At 45.9% G+C, this 19,678-nt stretch overlaps 1 protein-coding gene across 19 annotated transcripts in view; it reads right to left on the reverse strand.

The window, feature by feature from the left end:
• Window positions 1-17,836, reverse strand: part of qkia (QKI, KH domain containing, RNA binding a) — a 124,975-nt gene extending 107,139 nt beyond the window's left edge. For 5 of the 19 annotated variants that reach the window (XM_081721256.1, XM_081721255.1, XM_081721254.1 and 2 more), the window contains exons 1-2: window positions 17,411-17,831; window positions 3,559-3,701 (exon numbers count right to left, since the gene is read on the reverse strand). In XM_081721256.1, coding sequence (XP_081577382.1) covers window positions 3,559-3,701; window positions 17,411-17,555 — 288 coding nt within the window. In that variant the 5' untranslated portion in view covers window positions 17,556-17,831. Of the gene's footprint in view, window positions 1-3,558; window positions 3,702-17,410 lie in introns of all 19 variants that reach the window. The other 14 variants (XM_081721241.1, XM_081721243.1, XM_081721240.1 and 11 more) reach the window with 5 other exon arrangements.
• Between the last annotated feature and the right edge of the window lie 1,842 nt (window positions 17,837-19,678).

The raw sequence follows: 19,678 nt of genomic DNA on the forward strand, positions 1-19,678 counted from the left end.
ACAGCAATGAAAGGGTCAAGTAACTCCAATTTGAACATGCATATAAAAAAAAAAAAAAAAAAAGAAAGCCACAGGAAGGAAAAACAGTAAAGAAACAAGAAAAACTAACAGAAGGAAAACAAAATAGGCAAGACCTGACAATGCATCTGCTTACAGCCTCACATAGAAGAGAACCTGTCAAATACCACACATGCATCAGGGTGGGTGGTGAAAGGTGCCACTCGAGAAGCAATGTCAGGAGAGGGCCAGTTAAGGCCAGAGATCTTTCCCCTTTGGGTGATCAACACAGGGGAAATTTATTATTATAAATCAGACTGCAAGAGTTACACCTCTGACAAGGCCAGGCAGGGACACAAAAAAAAAAGAGAGTGGGCCATTTGTACAGCAGAACTCTCGCTGCACTTCTCCCCCCCCACACACACACACAAAATGGGGGTTGGGGGTGGGTGGTAACAGAAGGAGTCTTGAATCCAATCTGATATGTTATGACATGTATCCCATGAGAGAAAGAATAATTACTTTCTCACATCTGTCCATCCACACCACCAACCCCAGCCCAGTCTCTCCTTTACCCCAGGTATCCACCCATGCTACTACAATCCAACCTAACCTTCAGGTTAGTCCTAGCATTCTCCAAAACTACAGAGGTACTGAATGAAAACAGACAAGAGATCACGTGCGTGCGCAAGGGAGACTCATTCTAATGGGTCCACCCAATTCTCACCATCTAACCCTCATTACTGATAAGTACACACACACACCTGGCAGAAAACATCTGGGCTGGAGGTCAACTGTGGGACAGGGGAGAATCCCCGCTCACACGCATCCGCAGACATGCAAGAACAAGACTCATGTCAATGATCCACCATCTAACAAGCCAAATGTAATTTGCGTGCATGAATGAACGAATATAAGCCACTGAACACGGCAGAGAGAGCACGCGCACGAGAGAGAAGAAACACGCGAACATCTGGCCAAACAAGCAGCTTTAAATTAAATGCAAGCCCACTGAACAGTCTTAACAGCCATGTGAAACACTGGAGATTGCATGCATGTGGTGTGTGTGTGAAGCACTAACAGGATTTGATGAATCAGTGGGCTTTCAGAAAAAAGCTAGAACTCATTTGAAATGCTCAACTGAAGTCATTTTGCTTCAAATGCCCTACTAATAACTCAAATTGTGCGCACACGCACGTGTATGAGTGTGAGCACACGCCTGTACATGCACGAGGGAAACGTCAGGGTGGGTACAGGTGCAGGCTTGACCTCCCTCGGTTACTCTCTCCATCTGCAAAATCCCCCCCAAACCAGCCCACTAGCAAATAACCCACACGCAGGTCCCAAGACCCTTGTGTTCGTCTAGTCTGACCACACCGACGAAGAAAACAGAACAAGCAGGGTGTCCATGATGGATGGGAGGGAGGGTCAGATGAATTGAGCCAATTTTATATAGTGCCAATGGAATCAGGGTACAGGGCAGTAGTACCTCAGCTGTTAAGGTACTTGACTAGTAATTGGAAGGTTGCTGGTTCAAGCCCCACTGTCAACAAATTGCCACTGCTGGGCCCCTGAGCAAGGCCCTTAACCTTCATTTAGCAACAAGCTCAGGCTCAGCTAAATAAAGGTGACTTCCAGGCTCCTCGCACAGATCCTGGATGTCCCACTACTGCAGGTCACCTGGTGCCCAAGTTCTTTTCGCAACCTCGCGGAGCAGGTGTGCAATTCCCCAGGCTTGGAGAGAGGGTCAGCATGGGGTTGGGCGCTTTTCTGATTTGGCTGATTCATCAGGTTTCACACACAAGAAAAGGTGCAAACCAGAGAAGCTAGTTGTGTGATGTAAACAGACCACGCTGACAGACCTGGGTTAAATACTCAATCTCTTTCCATCTTCAGTCATTACTCATTTGTGGTCTGCGTTTCCGTCCTAGTTACCTGCCCTGTGACTCCCCTTGGTGAGGACTAATCCCAGAGTCTTAAAGCTTCAGGGGAAAAAAAATAAAAAATAAAAATAAAAATCCAGCAACACTGGAGCCCAAGAAAGCAAGAGACCACAAGCAGGAGGGACTGCGGGCCCTCTATTGTATGAAGGTCACACCACAGGAAGCGACATGTTGCTCGAATCATACTTCCTTTCTGCAGATAGAGGAGGTAACAGAAGTTGGGAATAATCAGTTAGGAAAACACAGCATTATAGCAAGACAAGTTATTTTTTAAAGAGTGATGGACTGCAGCAGGGGAACAAGAAAATCTAATTAGCTGTTGTAGAAAGGTAAAGAGAGAACGATACAGATGGCAGAGGCAGAGAGAACGCAAGCACGTGAAATGGTGAATTGAGGGGGAGGGAGATTCACATTTCTCTTTTCCTTCCTAGTCGGTATCAGACAGGAGGGAAGCATTTAGTCTGGAAGAGGAGGCGTGTCTCGGAGCGCAGGAAGCACTCACTGAGTCTGCTGATGCGTTCTCCAGCCTGCAGAGACCACAGCCAGCCCCTTGGGAAAGAGCTCCCGTGCAGTCTAAAACACACACTGCTCACAGGGCTATGCTCTGATGTTCCCCAGCAACGCAGATGACAAAATATAAGCACTTAGACAACAAAACAGAGGTGTTTAATCCTCGATAAATCTTGTAATTGGATATTGGAATATTACTGCAGACCTGCTCAATCCTGCATTAATCTGCACTGTTTACATAATCCAAACATGTTAACATGATTCTCTCAGCACCCCCCCCAAGACAAGATGTTCTACATAATGTCCTTTGACCTTCAGGTTCGACAGTAGATTTGAGCTTCCAATAAAAATCATGCACACAAAACTTGGCCCAGAATAACCTTAAAGGCAGCCAGTACTCTACAGGCAGTGTAAGAGGGGTGCTGGGTAGTTGTGACAACCTTCAGCAAAACAGGGAAGGGCAAAAAAAAAAAAGCAGCACACGTCCAATGGAGGTGGGCAGTGTGTGTGGGACTCATGCAATTAGGAAAACACATTTCACGTTCTGATGACCCCCCCCCCACGTGTAGTTAAATGTAGTGACTCCTCATTGCTCACTCACAGTGCTCTAAGGGACAGCTTGGCACTCAGCACCTCGAGCTGTGTGAGCATGAAGAGGCCTCCGGCTTCTAGCTGGAGGCAGCCCCCCGCCCTCCCCAAACCACTGAGCAGAGCCCCGTCTGTCAACAGGGGCAACAGCAAACACTCTCAGACATTCTGTAAAGGGAGAGGCTGTTCAGTAGCCTAGCCATCACACCCACCCACATCATTGTGAAGCAAGTATACTCTGGTATATAGCAGAGGGGGCACTTATTTTACAGCTCTGAACTATAAATTGCATTTAATGCAGGCAGGGAGGAGATATCTTGGAAGACAACTTCTTGGCTACAAGCAGTCCTGTGCATCATTAACATTATAAATTCCAACTGTGCAAGTGTGTGTGTACAACTTCTGCTTCATTATCTCCACCTCTCTGCAGAAGGTAGGTGTGTCCTAGTATGTGCATCCAGAATGTGTGTTCACGCACATCGGGGTACTCCATTACATAAGTGTGCACGTGTTCACTCACATCGGGGTACTCTTTGACAGGGACGAAGAGTTTCTCTTGCAGGTGGATGACAGGGCCATGAGGTTCAGGCAGCTCCAGCGGGTGTTTATCCACGAGTCCACTCACTGTGTCATTGTACATGTCCTTCCGCACTCTGGTTATCTCTGCAACACACACACACACACACACACACACACACACACACACACACACACACACACACACACACACACACACACACACACACACACACACACACACACACACACACACACACACACACACACACACACACACACACACACACACACACGTCAGGAGGAGTATAGGGAAGCAGGGGTTAAATGCAGGATTCAAAAACAGACTTCATTCTACTTTCTATGGGAATATCAGCATTTCTGTACCTGTGTGCATGCTGGCAAGGGTTAAAGTCTTCATTTCCCTGTTATTGTCCCCCCTCCCCGTTTCCTCCTTTTCCCAGACATATCCGAGGCCCAACGAACACACACGCAAGTACGCGCACACACCTGAACGCCTCAGCCAGAAGGAACCCAATTCGTAACATTCACTAACACAATGAGATCATACCGCTTGGCACAGGATGTCCAGACAGCAATCATACATACAAGTGCACGCGTGCATACCCACACCCATGAAATACACATTTACACCATCCAAAACGAAACAGGACTGGCTGGGTGTCGGTGAAACAGCACATTTCAGACACATTCCTGTAACAAGTATCAGGGAGACAGCACCTCCCCTCTGCCACACAACACAGCTGAGGTGAGGCCACACTGGCTCTAGGTCCAACTGATGAGCTGTGGCAGGGGTGCAGAAGGAGGGCAACACAGTGCAGTAAGTGTTCAGGACTGAACACGCCCACTCCCTGTAGGATTATTAAAACTGGCTGTGTGTGCACACACACACACATGTGCTTGCTTGTGTGTAAAACCTGTGTGTGACAGGTCACACTTCCAGCCAAGTGATTTTGTACAAAGATTCCCTTCATGCTTATAAATTTGTCTATATAAACTCTTTGTAATGTTTTAAGATAGAAACAAATTCTCTAAATTATTACCTGTATTTACAAGCATTAAGTGCAAAAGCAATTTTCATAAAGAAAAAAAATTAAATAAACCAACCCCCTCCAACGATAGGAGACGTAGCCATAGGCAAAGACCAACCGAGTCCTGAGGGCGAGGGACGTGTGTGTTGCCCTTAAAGACCCGAGACACTATATGAGCAAACATGTCCCAGATTACTGCCACAGTGGACCTGGACAAAACACATGCAAAACACAGTACATGATCAAAGTAACAGAAGCAAGCCTGTTACAGCAGCTATAAATCAAAAATACTCTGGCCTCTCCAGACTAGAACACAATAATTCATCATCTGTCTCATGCTGCCTCTCAGAATGATTCAGAAAGTCAGAAAGCCTCAGAAAATCAACCTCAAACCAACCCAAAGATGGCCCTAGAAGCAGCACCAGCACGAACGATTAAGAACAGGCGTGTCAGATCCAGAACACAAGCTTCGCAAGCCAGTGGAAGGAAAAGCCAAACAGAGAGGAAGGGGAGAAAAAGAAAAGTTCAGACACTTTGCTGGGTCGACCCAGGGGAAATTCTGTCCGGGAGGTCTGGTTAGAGTTCATCTCTTCCTTGGCTTTGGCCAATGAGTCGTTCAGATATAGCGAAATAAATCCAAAAATCACTCTGATCTGAGAGATAAAAAGGTTACATGTAGACAACAATGATCGACATCAGAACGGTAAGAACTGGTACCACCCCCAAACCCACCCTTTTTACGAGAAGCTACACAGAACATGTATTAAAAGTTTCAAGTGATCCAACAAAAACTCTGACTCTCTTAAAATGGTAATGACGTCATACTAGGTGATACAAGAACGTATATTAAAAAATGAGGGGAATGAATCCCTCAGAAACGTCATCCAGCACTTACTGAAGCAGTGGGGCGCAAAGGTGCCATCGCGGACATGCCAGGCTGTTATGACGTGAACACATTGTGCTGTGGTGCAGTCAGGTGGGTGTGGGCCAGCAAAGCAGACATGCCTCACAGAGGTGTCATGTGCTGCGTCACAAGCCTGGACCCGGCTCCAGCGACCCAGAACCGGCCCGTCATAATCGGGGAAAGGGCTCAAACAGGCGTATATGGAGTTGGGGACAAGGAGCTGTGAGGCACAGGAAGGAATTTAAGGACTGAGGGCAGGGAAGTGGTGTGCAAAAAGCCCAGTGAAGTGCTGGAGGACTAGCACCACCCCCTTCACAGGGCAGTTTCCCATAAGAGTATGGTAAACCCACTAAACCAAAACCCATATAAATGTTATATGAATATGATTGATGACTCAGTATAAAAAGGAGGAACACAGACCTCTAGAAGACGTGGAGGGAGGTGAGTGAACACTCCCGTGTGTACATTCAGTGTCACATGCACAGCAACATGTTTCAGTAATCCTATACATCACTAGCTGAGTATTGTGAAAGGGCTGCTGTGTGCAAGCGTGCTCTCACCTGCTGCATGCACAGACATGCTATGACAGTGTTGCTGCATGCATTACGCCGCTCTGCGTGCATGCAAGTGAACGTTAAAAGGGATGGCCTCTCTGATTTTGCAGTCATTGTGGGTAACAGATCAATTCCAAGCTCTCTCTCTCACACAAACACACTCTGACCCAAAGAATCACGCATGGAGAGATGGAGAAAATACCATTTCAAACACCCGACTCAATTGTACCTCATGGCATGAGCACAAGACAATTTTTAGGGAACATTTCTGATCGCCTCCTCCCCGACCCCCCCCAGACGGTACAAACGACAGAAGGAGAGGGGGGCTCTGCTGCGTGAGTGAGTACCGTGCGAGTGAGAAGCAGCTCAAAGAGCCCAGACGACCCTGGCCTCTAAACACAGCCCAAGGATTCAGGCCTGGCCCCCAGCTGCAAACTCCCCACCTGTGCTCAGCTACTTGCACAACATGGCACTAGCTAGTTGTGTAAGGAATAAAACTTTGGACTCCAATCATGTCTTGGCCAATCAACAATGTCTGGGTTAAGTGGAAAATCAATTAGTCTATTTTTTGCCAAGTGTGCATTTTAATACCCGATGCTCTGGCGGTAGATGCCTACCAGTAACTAGCTTTTAAAAATTAATTATAAAAAAAAATTTAAAACAAATGTTACTGACCACTGCATCATGAAAAAAACCCCATCAAAAACAAAACAATACTCAAGTCTAGTATGAGTGCTGTTATACAAGGGGATGAGTATTTCAGTCAACTTGTGACCCACTGGGTTTACAGATGCTGATTTCAGCCGTGGATCTGCAGTATTTATTTGGCATGATTCTACTTGGTAACGGGAAGTCATACGGTTCTTTAACAGAGATCTTAATCAATGAAACGGACACCTGAGAAGTCTGTGGGGGTACTAGTGATGACCTCAGCGATCAATACCGCTGATTTAGCAGGAACAGTGTTCAAAAGGACCAATATACAAATTCTGGGCAATCAGAGGTAAAATCAAATACAAACAGGTCTTGTTCTGAATGCGTGAAAAATGTCATCGGCATTTAAAAGTTGAACTATGCAAAATAAACAACATGCAAGATTTAACTCATCACTATTACAGCCCTCATGTTTCAATCAAACTAATAATTACTGCACTGCTAGGATTGAGTTGCTACCAGTGCCACAGTAATAGGGGTAGCTTTAGCCGATAAGCTAGCAGGTACGATTATCTGATTAGCCATTGAGCTAACGCTGCCATACGACGGGGTTAGCATGGATTAGGCACTTTGTGACCCACGCCTGAGCAGAACTGATCTGACAGCCAATGAGAACAGTCCACTTCAACACACGTGATGCACGGTCTCACGTCTTTGACTGCTGCGCCGTGTGGGACTTGTTTTCATGTACATGTGGGGGGGGGGGTCTTCCTTGTTTAGGATGAAGCTCTAAAAAAAGCTTTTATTTAGAACTGAGACTTGACTTAAAGTTTAGGCTTATATTTACCAGCATTAAATGTTAATGATGTGTGTGTGCATGCACATCTAAGATCACTGGAGGCCAACAAAAAATGAAAAACCGAACCACTTCCTAAAGTAAAGAAGTTAAACTATAGCTAGTGTGATGCTCGAGGAATCCCCCCACCAATCATGCATGGGTTCAAAGCTCCAACACATGCGTCTTCCTCTCCACATAACCCTGCTCTCCCCGTGCCCCACACACAAAGAGGACCCCTCCACCGGCAAAAGCCTTCACACTTTACACAAAGAAAGGGATGTGTAAAGAAAATAAAACATAAAACCTGCAAGCATGCTTACGATGGAGTGTTTTTCGTTTCTGCTCATCAAGCAGCCACAGCTGGGTTTTTAATAAATTCCCTCAGCCAAGGCCCCTCCCAACCTTCCCATCGGCACACATCTCCGAGAATTCCACCACTGCAGTGCACAAGACCGGTGAGACGACACGCCAGCCGCCTTCAGCGGCAGGAGGTGCATCTTACTGCCGAAATAGTTCATGCTTCGTCCAAGAAAAAAAAGAAAAGAAGTCCTGCTGTTAATGCTCAACATTCCAACTAGACTACAGGAAAAAAAAAAATAAAATTTGCCCCAGGTTACCCCCGCCCCCCCCCTGAAAAAAAAACCCCTCACAAAATAACTGACAACTTCAAATCAGCACCGCTATCCAGCCCGAGCAAAACGGGACACACCCCCACCCACTACTAGTGGCCACGCCACTTGGGATGCGGAGAGAACCAGTAAGGGAAATGCCAAACACCGCTGGTTTAAAGCAGAAATTAAGGGAGTGAGCCAGCAACCACTGAAGCAATACCTGCCCTGCCTTGTTTAGAGCCAAGGAGCATCAGGAGATACACACACACCTGAGGAAACATCCAGCAACTGAAGGATTCACCAAAACACACCTCCAAAAAGGTATGAACTCCCAAATACACACAATGCGAGAAATTGCAACCTTCCCCCACCTGCCTGAAGTATCCTCTTAGACACACACACACACACACACACACACACACACACACACACACACACACACACACACACACACACACCTTGCCTATAATGTAAATTTTATATTTAGAATGGTTATATTTTCAATAAAGTATTATAATACAAAAGCAATAGGTTCCCTCTTGTTTAACCATCTCTCAGTGCATGTGTGTAACCTTGTTGAGCCTCATGAGGTATGGTGGTGGTGGGGGTTTGTCCCAGTGGGTCTTGGCACAACACAAACATTCCAAAGCTGACTGTCAGTTCTGGAATGTTGAATGGCTCAACTTCCCCAGCACAGTAAGAACCAGCCAAACAAGACAATCACAGGCACACCACTGGTTTGGAGAAATCGAGGGTGCCACTGCAGCATCATTGTAGGATAAATATTTAGGATAAACTTGCGATTAACTAGTCTGACATTCACATGATCCTGATCCAGAACTAAACAAATAGGAACTGCAATACAACAGATTACTAGAACTTTGTAGTTCCACATTACTTTTGCAAATTGTACTCTACACTCACATCTCATACCAAAATGGCAGTCAGCCACTTCTGAACATTCATGGAACCTCCACCCTACTACAGGGAGTCTGAAATCCAAGATTCACAGAAACTCAGGGATTTACACATTGACTTAAAATATTTTATTTATATGGTGTTCGATGGATAAAAAAAATTGTAAAAGGGCAACATCTGGTGTGTAGGTTTAGCTTTTACTGACATTAAATGGCTTACAAGCTGCTTCACAACAGACACGTTCCTCTGAGTCAATTGGGAGAACACAGAGCATGCAATATGATTCTTTTACAAGGGCACTCCCGAAACAGCAACATAAATGAAATACTGGAAAATAGGAAAGCGGCTGAGGACGTTTCGCTGACAAGATAGTAGACAAAGAGGAAGTCTTGGTTTCACCATTAAGGGAGATCAGAGCGAGGGTGCGTGTTGAGTGTGTTCAGTTCTCAGATGGCCCTAAATTAGCATGTTACAGAGGTCACCCTGCAGCCACGCAACACCACTACTCCCAGATCAGATTGTCGTCATCTCTTACACTTAGAAGCAAAAAAACTGTGCAAAATGGCAACACCACCACAAAAGCAGGAAAAACAGCAGTCAGAGCAGAAAGGAAGGAAACAGTTGCTCAAATGTGCAAGAGACAGATAACCAATCATCTGTTTCCCTTTTGGTGTGACCACACCCAGCCCTTACCACCACCCGCTGGTCTCCACAGCTACAGAAGCATTCCACCATGACAGAGCTTTGTTTACAGCAAAACAGCCAGTCCTGGTAATGTGAAATCTCCATAAGGCATAACTGTGGGGAAATAAGACTACTTTAGACTGGCAGCTGCATTTTGTCCAGTTAACACAACCCCAGAACCTGCACTTAGGTGAATATATTTAACCCAGCTCTCTGGCAGAGAGGCTTAGCATGCTGCATGCAGAAAAGCTTGGCTTCTTTCTGGCCATATTGCAAGAATTAGAAAATAAAACCCATCTTTTGCCATTTACCCAAAGAATGCCGGCAAAAATCAAAACTCTGGATTCTGCATCACCACTGCTGTGTGAGATATGCAGGCTTGGAGGCTGGTTAGAGACCCAGATGTGAGCAGAGGTTCTGCCCTTAGCAAAGGGCTGCATCACCCCCTCCCTGGCCAAACCAGTGTGGGAACCACCTTGAGGCTGCACCCCCACCCCCCACCCCCAATCCTCCATCTGCTTGTGTCATGCTCACTCTCCACTGTGTACACACGCCTTCTGATACCTCTAATTACCAGCAAATGAGGGCAACCAATGACAAGGACTATTCACACCAGCCATTAAGAGACAGAAGTAATAAAAATGCATAAACGTGTGTGTGTGTGTGTGTAAGTGAGAGATCATTTCACACACTGTTCTCAGGGTGACCGTGTTACTACGCACGCAGTGCAACTGAGCTCATGAGAGATGTCCAGGGAGACAACTGGCAGACAACATTCCACCCCTGCTAGTTACCATGGTCTGGATGCGGGGGGGGGGTGGGGTTAAAGGAGAGAGGTGCTCCTATCTGTGTGTACAGCATGCATCCATGTACACACATACATGGGAATGACAGAGCTTCAGCCTGCATAAATCGAGAGGGATAAAATCGCAAGGACAGTCGGATTTCTTTCCAGACACACAGCCTGAGGAAGGCAGAGCTATACAACGACAGCCTGAGGAAGGCGGAGCTACACAACGACAGCCACACAGCCTGAGGGAGGAGGAGCTACACAGACCGTTTCTGGAATTCTTACAAAATGTAGCAAGGTTCCAGTAGCCGCAGGGCCGAGCTCTAGAACAGTAGGAGAGGCAGGTCAGGGCTTGCTGGAGCTGCCAAATGAAAGAGTGCACTTCAGACTGCTGGGCTGGTTTGTGTGTGCTTGGTATAAAGATTTATACAGACTCCTCCACAGTAAAACCACTAACCAGTGGGACCCAATATGCTGTGCAACTTAAACAAAAGCAAAAAGACACACGTATGTATGTATGCATACATACGCGCAAAAGTATCTGTGCAGAATTAGCAAGCACATATACAACACTATGACTACAAAAACCAGCAACAGTGTATGCACACACAGTCAGACAGACTCCCCCACACAGGCAGCCTTCCAACAAGACTCCATGCCATTGGGTTTAAAGCACCGATAGCCTTAAGAGAAGAGAAGAGGACAGACAGCTGTGAGGGCAGGATTGGTAAAGAGGGAGAGAGCAGGCGAGAGATATGGCTAATGCAAACAGACAGGCCCTGTTACCGTTCTTTAATGTCAGAGCAGGACTTTAAAGAAACAAGAAAGAAAAATGGATAGAGCACAGAGTTAATACAGAAACCGGGGGGGCGGGGGTAGTAAGAGGACTAGGCCATCAGTGTGGTCTGCAAAAGCTGGATTGGGAGTGACAGGCAGTTTAACATGCGCTTCAGAATCACTAAAACTCCTCCATTCAGACAGTCACTATGATTAAGAAGGAATAGTGAGCAGGACGAAGGAGGGAGGGAGACATGACAGCCAGGGAGAGCAAGAATAAAACTCAATGTGTTCAGAAAGAACTCGGTAAGAGCAGAGCCCCAGTGTGTGTGGAAAAACTACAGGCCATCTATGTAGCTGCCTAGGGCAGACTCTCCTCATGCAGAGGAGAGCCCCACCCCCACGAGGAACAATCTTAACTGCCAAACAGCTCTTGCTTGCTCAAATGTAGTCAAAGCTCTCATCTGTTACTTCTGCAGTACTTCTAACCTTTGTGTTAAAACCACAATTTCACAGGACAGGGTGTGTATGCACGGTTAAAGTCTTAGACAATTCAAATGATTTGACACAAGTCATGTATGTCAGTGAGCAGGTGAGCATCGTAATACGTGTCAGGGGCAAGGACTCCGAGAGCTCCATTATGTGAAAAACGTGCCGGCACCGTCCCCCTCACTCCGTCCTGCCTGCAGGGTGACCTCAGTCAGTAAACACACCATTTGTTTTCTCTCTCTTGCACGCTCTCTCAGACACACTAACACAGTAACCTTTGAACAAAAAGTCCTGTGACTCTGTTCTTTCCCAACTCGTGCTGTTGCTTTTTCAGTCTAAGAGACAATTAACAGCCCAGGGCAGGGAAAACCACCACTGCTATACACATCTAATCCAGCCAAATTGGACAGAGGTTTAAATTTTAAGGCTCAAAAGGAGGGGGGGGGAATGGCTGATTTGTCAGTAGAGTTGAGATTGGAAGCGTTTACACAGCAGGGCCACTGAGCGCGGAGTGTTTCACTGGCATGTACATGCACATGACCTTACACATGTTTTTAAAAAAATGCAAACGTGGCGATACTGTCAGTGACTACATATGTGGGTCCCAAGTTGGTCGTCTTTCACTCACACACTAGAATGTTGCTCAGTGTGTGTTCAAAAATTTGTTACAATTCCAAAGCCAACTTGTGTGGAATGTTAATTCATGCACTGAAGGTCAGGAGTGTAACACACAAAATGGTGAGACATTAGTCTGAAAAATAAAGAAAGTTAAGATCTGAAGCTCTTGCTATGTAGCATCATAAAACATGTGTGTGTATGAGATGGGCAGAATGGCTGTGAGATGAGGATCAATGCTAGCAGAGGCAAACACATGCAGATGGAAGGGGGGGTGAGCCAACCACTGAGAGGCTTCCAGTGGTGGGGGCCAAAGCACACACACACACACACTTTGTGCATCACCTGTTACTTCAGCAGTGACCTGAATTACAGGCTGGTGAAGGTCGTAAATGTGACAGCCACATGGCCAGTATAGTGAATTCACTCAAAGACCATATTCACTCAAACAGTCCTGAAAAAGTCGATACAACACAGGGAGAAGCCAAGTATGTTTAAACCCTGTTATTTAAAGAATAGAAAGGAACCAATTTCTTAATATGATACATTTTTACATAGACAAGTTTTTTGGTAAATAGTAAGCTTTATTCCTTTTTTACACATCACTTTTGTACTGCTTTCCAATATTATACATTCATAGTCATGCAAATAAAGCATTATAAAAGCGCATTTTAGTTATTTATGTATAGACAGAGAGAATGAAAAATATGGGGAGGTTAACAGTAGGAAAAATGGGCTATACACCCATAGCTAGCTATACACACTTAAAGGGGAGAATGAAGAAAGGAGCAAAACTGAGAAGGTGAAAATCAGCTATGGAATGTGAAAGGGCGAGGCCCTTCCTCAATGTCTCAGAGTGTGTGGCAGGTATGGATAAAAACACAGCCCACTCCTAGACAGCTCCTCATAACCACATTTAAACTAATAACGGGGCAAGAGCAAATGTGCACACAGTAAGCAGTGCCAGTGTGTATACACCACACATCTCTGCTCAGAGCAAAACTGCAGAACTCGGGCGATGCAGCTGAAGTCTGAGCACACTGTAGCGGGATACTGGGCCACCCATGTCATGAAGCTTCCTGACAGCAGAGAATCGATGTCAGAGAAAACCAGCTGTTCTGCTGCCAAACGTCCGAACTCTTGATTCAGGCACTCAAGCAGAAATTCTCACTGAATAAAACAGTGAAGCCAAAATTGTTGGAGAAGGCTGCAGAAGGCAGGCTGGAGTAAGATAAGAGCCCCTGTCTGTGGACAAAAGACCCCTGATTATCAGCCCACAGCCTAATGCACAGACAAACAGCTTCATCAGAGGGCCACATGAGGGCGAACAAGGGGCCACTACACACACAGGCGGTTTACCATCATCCGATAGCACACACGCAATCCACTGCCACTAGGAGACAGGCGACCTCTTCCATGTCCCTGGTCCAACCCCGCCAGCCTCATCCTGCCAACTAATTTATTATCGAGAGAGAGAGGGAGAGAGATCCCCAGGTCCACTCTCCAGTTCTTCCAATGGCACTAGTTAATTAAATTCCACCTTGTAAGTGGCATCTAGGGATGTTTTAAGTAAGGTGTGTGTGGGGGGGGGGAGATTATAAAACAGGTTGCAGCACATAACAGCACTGTGTGTGTGTGTTACTACAGCCTAGTTGAGCCCGAGGCTCCATCTCCAACCTACACAAGATCCATCCAGCTAATCACTGCAGCCCAACAACTGTTCCTTCAACATTTTAATACTGCTGCCGACCACAAGAACAGATGGGAATTCAAAGCATTCTGTTCACATTTCCAGAAGTTTCTGGTGCCAAGACTTGGAAGTCAAAAAATGTTCCAAATGGTCAAGGATTGCACATTTATCATTCCTGAATGTAAGTGTAGGAGCAACAGCTGAAGTAGGAGGCACTGAGTGACGGGAAATCCTTACTTTTCACTGGCCTGAACAATGTTAGAAAGTTACATTTACTTCACAAACAGATCAACAAAAGATTTGTCATGCCGTTGCGTTAGCCTACCAATATTACTGCCACTACCAACATATGACCTGCCCTCACACACAGTGACCCCCACCACAAATCTGCAGCACTCATTCCAACTGCCCTTTACAATGCAATTCTTGTCCATATCACCAGATTTAAGCACGCGCACACACAGCTAAATGCAGAGCAGAGCGCAGCTGACTTGTATAGAGGTCAAAACTGCAAAAGGTGTCAACTTTCCTTCACCATGGCAACAGCTGCACATACATGTGCACGCGCACGTAAAGGCTATTTAAGTTGAAGGTTATGAGCAGCACGCATGCGTTTGTGTACTCATGTGCGCAAGCGTACAGTTGTCAAAATGAATGGAGAGGGAGGACAGGTACAGTCGAGGGCAGATCAAGCCATTGCACCATCCGTAACTGGGGGAGCGTGTGGACTTGGCCTCTGAGCTCCGACATTAATAAAGACTCTCCCCCGTGTAACACTCAGACCAGCAGGCAGTCAGCTCTTCTCACCCCCCTCCTCATAGCCACACACTGGGAGCTCAGGAATTCTGTCCCAGCAGTAATTTCCAAAAAAACTTTATTGATTATAGAAAACAAGGCTTTTATACCCTTGAGAATTCTAAAATATGCTTTCAGTGCCAGTGACTGAGGAGTCCAACATTAGCAAATGTAAAGTGACTCCAGACTGGTCAAATGCCAGACTCAGACAGCTGCTGTGTCACACTCAGCAAATGACCACCAGAAAAGCTTCAGACAGCAGCTGAATCACAGCTAAATTACAGAGGAAAGAACAGCCACCGAGACACACACACACACCCCCCCTCCTTCTTACTGTCCAAGTAAAAACCAATGTTGGATTCACCGTTACATATATAGCTCAACAGATGAGCGCCTTGATTTGCACAGACAAAGCAGCATTCAAATTAGGTGAAGGAAAGCACATCAGAGAAGTGATTTATACAGTCAGCTCCGAGTGTGTGTAGGGTGGGGGAGTTCCAGCTCCCGAGGTCCAAAGTACAAGCAAACATACCCCATGTGCCCAGGATCAGGGTCTCGCACTCCCTTCTCCCCACAGGAAGAACCAAGAGTTCATTGTTTGGTGTTAAAAAGCACAGCTGCAAGAGAGATCTCATCCTGTCACAGGATATGGCCAGCAAAAGGGAATCACACTCGCATATCTTAAACTGGGTTCATTTAGAAACAATAACCACAACGTGAAACCAGAAGAGAATCGTATCGAAACAGTATTTTTTTTTAAAAACAAAAACACCAATTTCATTTTAAAAGCTTAGCATCCACTAAAACACACAAATCGTGTATGGAGATAAAATTCAGAGCGAGGTCTCGAACTCCAAACCTGCCCGGGTTTCCAAGCTAGCGTAATGGAATGCCATAAATGCGTACAATCCACAAACTAAACCAGTTTCGCTAGTGACGAACCCTGCGCTACACGAGCCTTCAAAGATCACCACAAAAACCACAATGTCGGCATTCAGAAACGTGGAAGGAGGATACGAATTTGTTGATTTCCTGCGGGAAACAACTATTGTGCAAATACTGCAATCACATGTATCCATTCGTGTAATCGCCTGTCGCTGTCATTGTGTAGGTCACGACAGATAAGGCTTTCACAGAATGGAAGTTACTGGAAACAATTTCGGTAAACGGTCGCGGGCGATCCAAATCCCAAAGGCCACTGAAAGTACTGAATACCGTCTGGGGAGAGTGGCGCGCTCTAGCGTCATCTATCCAATTACATAAACCGAGCACAACAATCCACGGTTTTGATGCAATCGTTAAATGTAAGAGATCGTACAGTAACGCTGATGCAAGAGACAAAACGGAACGGGGGGGGGGGGGGGATAAATAAATAAATCACACCGATCGTAGGAACAAGAAGAAGAAAGCGCGTATCCAAGAAGTTTGAACACGCATGAAATGAAGCAGCAACGCGTGCTTTTACTATACAACAATACCTCTGGTTTCCATCCAAAATGTAGCTGGCCAGATAGTTACCTAGCAGTGGTGATCCCGGGGGAGACGTGTGAACAGTCCGCACGGCAATTTGCGTTAGCTGGCTATATACACGGGTAAAAAAAAACGCGTTAACGTTTAGAATATCGGCGTCTGGTGGCGAAAATAATACCGACTAGTCGCGTCTTTGCTCGCAGCTGCGAACCGCCCTTGGCGAATTTTAACACGCGCGGGGTATATCTTAACCGGGAGACAATCACCCGTTTGTTGGGACCAAGTGGAAAGACACGATGCGTTTTCTGTCTTAGAAGTTATTAGTTAGCCAACGAGTCCCTGAAACAATTCTAAGATTTCGGTACACGTAAAACCCCGGCCAGTGTGCACCAACTACTTAAAGATTCGAGGGTTTAGTTAAAACTATGCTAATAAACTAGCGAGTAATCACTAATGGTTAATGATGGTGGCTACTCAGCTCTGTTAGCTAGGTTAGCCATCCTAGCTAACCAGCTACATTTTCTAAATATTATGTTAACTATCTAGCTTGGTGTTCCAAAAATCTTGTTAAAGCGTTATTTTTTTTTAACCTAGCGACAAGTTACCGAAAACGAGTTTACGCAGGAATTCGATTCAAATCGAAGTAACTTGACTTCATCTTGAGAGAAATTTGAAACCTCGACGTTACCACCAGAACTTTTCAGTTAGCGACAAAGATTGCGCTGCGCGAGCTAAAGCTAACCAGCTAGCTAGCTGTAGTTAGTTGAGCGCTTTTCTCGCCTGAGGGAAAAAACAAAAAAAAAACTTTTGTCAGGTTTAAAGCTTGGCTTCAGTTGCCAATAAACGAGACATGCTAGCTAATGTGGCCGAAGAAGGATATGGGAGAACGTTAATTTAAGAAGAAACTACAAATTCATACTTTGTAAGTTGTGAAACTACCTTCATGCGAGCTGCAAACTAAGGTCTGGCGTGAGGAGCCTCACAGCTCCACATTTCTGCACGTTTCGGCTTTTACCTTCGTCGAGGAGCCTTTCGAGGTGCGTGAAAATGCCGCACAGGTTCGGCAAGCTGGTCATCAGCTTCTTCTCGTTCAGTAACTGCATCAGGTAGTCAGGACTCGGCCTCGGTCTCTCCTTCACTTCGATCTCCCCGACCATCATCTTGGCGCCGCGAGTGGAAATGAGCCCCGCAACACGGTCCTTTGTACAAAAACAGAACAAAAACTAACGGAAAAGAAGGGAAAACTCGCGGACCGGAATCCTTCGCACCCCCACGTTCCGTTCGCTGCGGTTTCACGACCCTCCTCAGCCGCGAGCTGAACCGTCGTCGTCGTTTTGGCGGAGAGAAACACGAAGCGCCGTTCTACCGCCACAGACAGAGCCGCGCGACCAACGTCCGTCGATTCTGACTGCGCTCGTGGGGACGGTTCCAACCACCTCTGCCTGCGCTAAAGACTACTCTCGAAAGCTCCACCCCACCTCCGCGCCGATTGGCTCAACGCGGTTTCTAAGAGCATATTATATCGCCAATAAGACCGCGACGTTGAACCGTGAGGCCTGCGTTTGGCCAATAGGTAACGTCGCTGAAATGATGTACAAAGACTAGAGCCAATGGCGTGTAATCTCGTATTACCGTTAGGATATGTTACACTGTACAGGATTCAATAACACCACGGGCTTTGATAACGCGCCTGTCGCCGCGATCGTTCAACACTGGGAAAAGATGATATACTGGAAATAATATACTGAATACATGCAAGCAATCCAAATGATGTTTTTATAAAAATACTTAGAAGCGCGTTTAGTTGAGAAATATTTATATGCAAATGGATGGTGTGTCTATTTTTTTAAATCACTTTCTACGAATATGTATTCTTTTATTTAATGTTAGCTAATGCGGAAAACTCAATAAGCATTGATAGTCTACCTATCAGAGAGGCAGACAGTCTGTCCGTCATACTATTCATCTGTATGCTAATGTAATGTACCACTCTAGAGCGCCACTCAGAAAATATAAAACATCTTATCTAAAAAAATAAACTACCAAATGTAATACAGCCTCGAGAGTGGGCCATTTTCACTTAAAGAATTCTGATAAAGTGACCTTTTCTTAGCAGTTTTTAGTGGAAAATATGTGAGGATAAACTGGACCAAGGGCTAACACAATGTTTTTATTCTGAAATGTTTAAAAACGATGTATTTTCAAATAAGTTAATTTAAAATAAGATCTGAGAAGATAAATCCATCTAATCCATGCATTCTTTTGCCCAGACTGCCTGGGGATATGAAAGCTATTAATGATGCAATTCAGAACCTCCATCCATCCATCCATCCATCCATCCACCTTCCTCTCCTGCTCCTTTAGCTCCAGTATTCTGGCTTGTATTTTGTCAGTGGGACTTAATTTAACAGAGATCTTTAACACCTCATCTCTTCTCCTCCTGCGTGGGTGCATGCAGCTCTGCTGCTCTGTCTGACTATGCTGCTCCAGGCTAGAGTCTGACCAGCTCAGCACACCTCTGTTTGACTACACTGCTCCAGGCTAGAGTCTGACCAGCTCAGCACAGCTCTGTCTTATGACGTTGCTCCAGGCTAGAGTCCAGATTGGCTCAGTTGTGTCTGATTCTGAGTCTGACCCAGGACCTGATGTTTTCCACCCATATCTGGACCTTTGCCAGTACAGCCGGTCTTCGAGCAGAGACCAAGGGACAGCCTTGGTCAGCAGCTGTGGAGATCTGGCTTAGCTGGAGTCAAACTGGGCACCAGCACTAAAGATGATTCCTTCCAGAGAATTCCTTCAGCTGACAAACCACGCAGCAGACCAGTGGGCTCGTTGGGAAACGGATGCCTGCTTCATAGCCATGCTGGTGGCTCCTGAAGCTCCACGTTTTGTACCTGTCTGAGATTATATAGATTATATAGACTGGATTTAGAAAAGTCCCACACACACACACACACACACACACACACACACACACACATACAGACATACACACAGAATTCCCACTGTAGCCTTGATGTCTGAGCGACACTATAGTGTCAACAATCAGAGCCAAGCAAATGACCCAGCTGTCCGTGTGAGGGAGGGAGCTAGGTGGAGAGACTCAGAGACACGCCCTCCTCCCCCACACAGCCACTCACACTGGAACAGGGCATCCACTGGGACAGTGGGACAGTACGCCAAGTCCACACAGTCATGGAGGACTCACAGCCCCCGGGACTATTTGTGACCACCATTTTTATATCTCAGTAATTCTCCATTTTTTGACAACCAAAGTGGTAAA

This window comes from Electrophorus electricus, chromosome 10, assembly GCF_041902795.1.
Source record: "Electrophorus electricus isolate QZ-2024a chromosome 10, ASM4190279v1, whole genome shotgun sequence".
Taxonomy (NCBI): Eukaryota; Metazoa; Chordata; class Actinopteri; order Gymnotiformes; family Gymnotidae; genus Electrophorus; species Electrophorus electricus.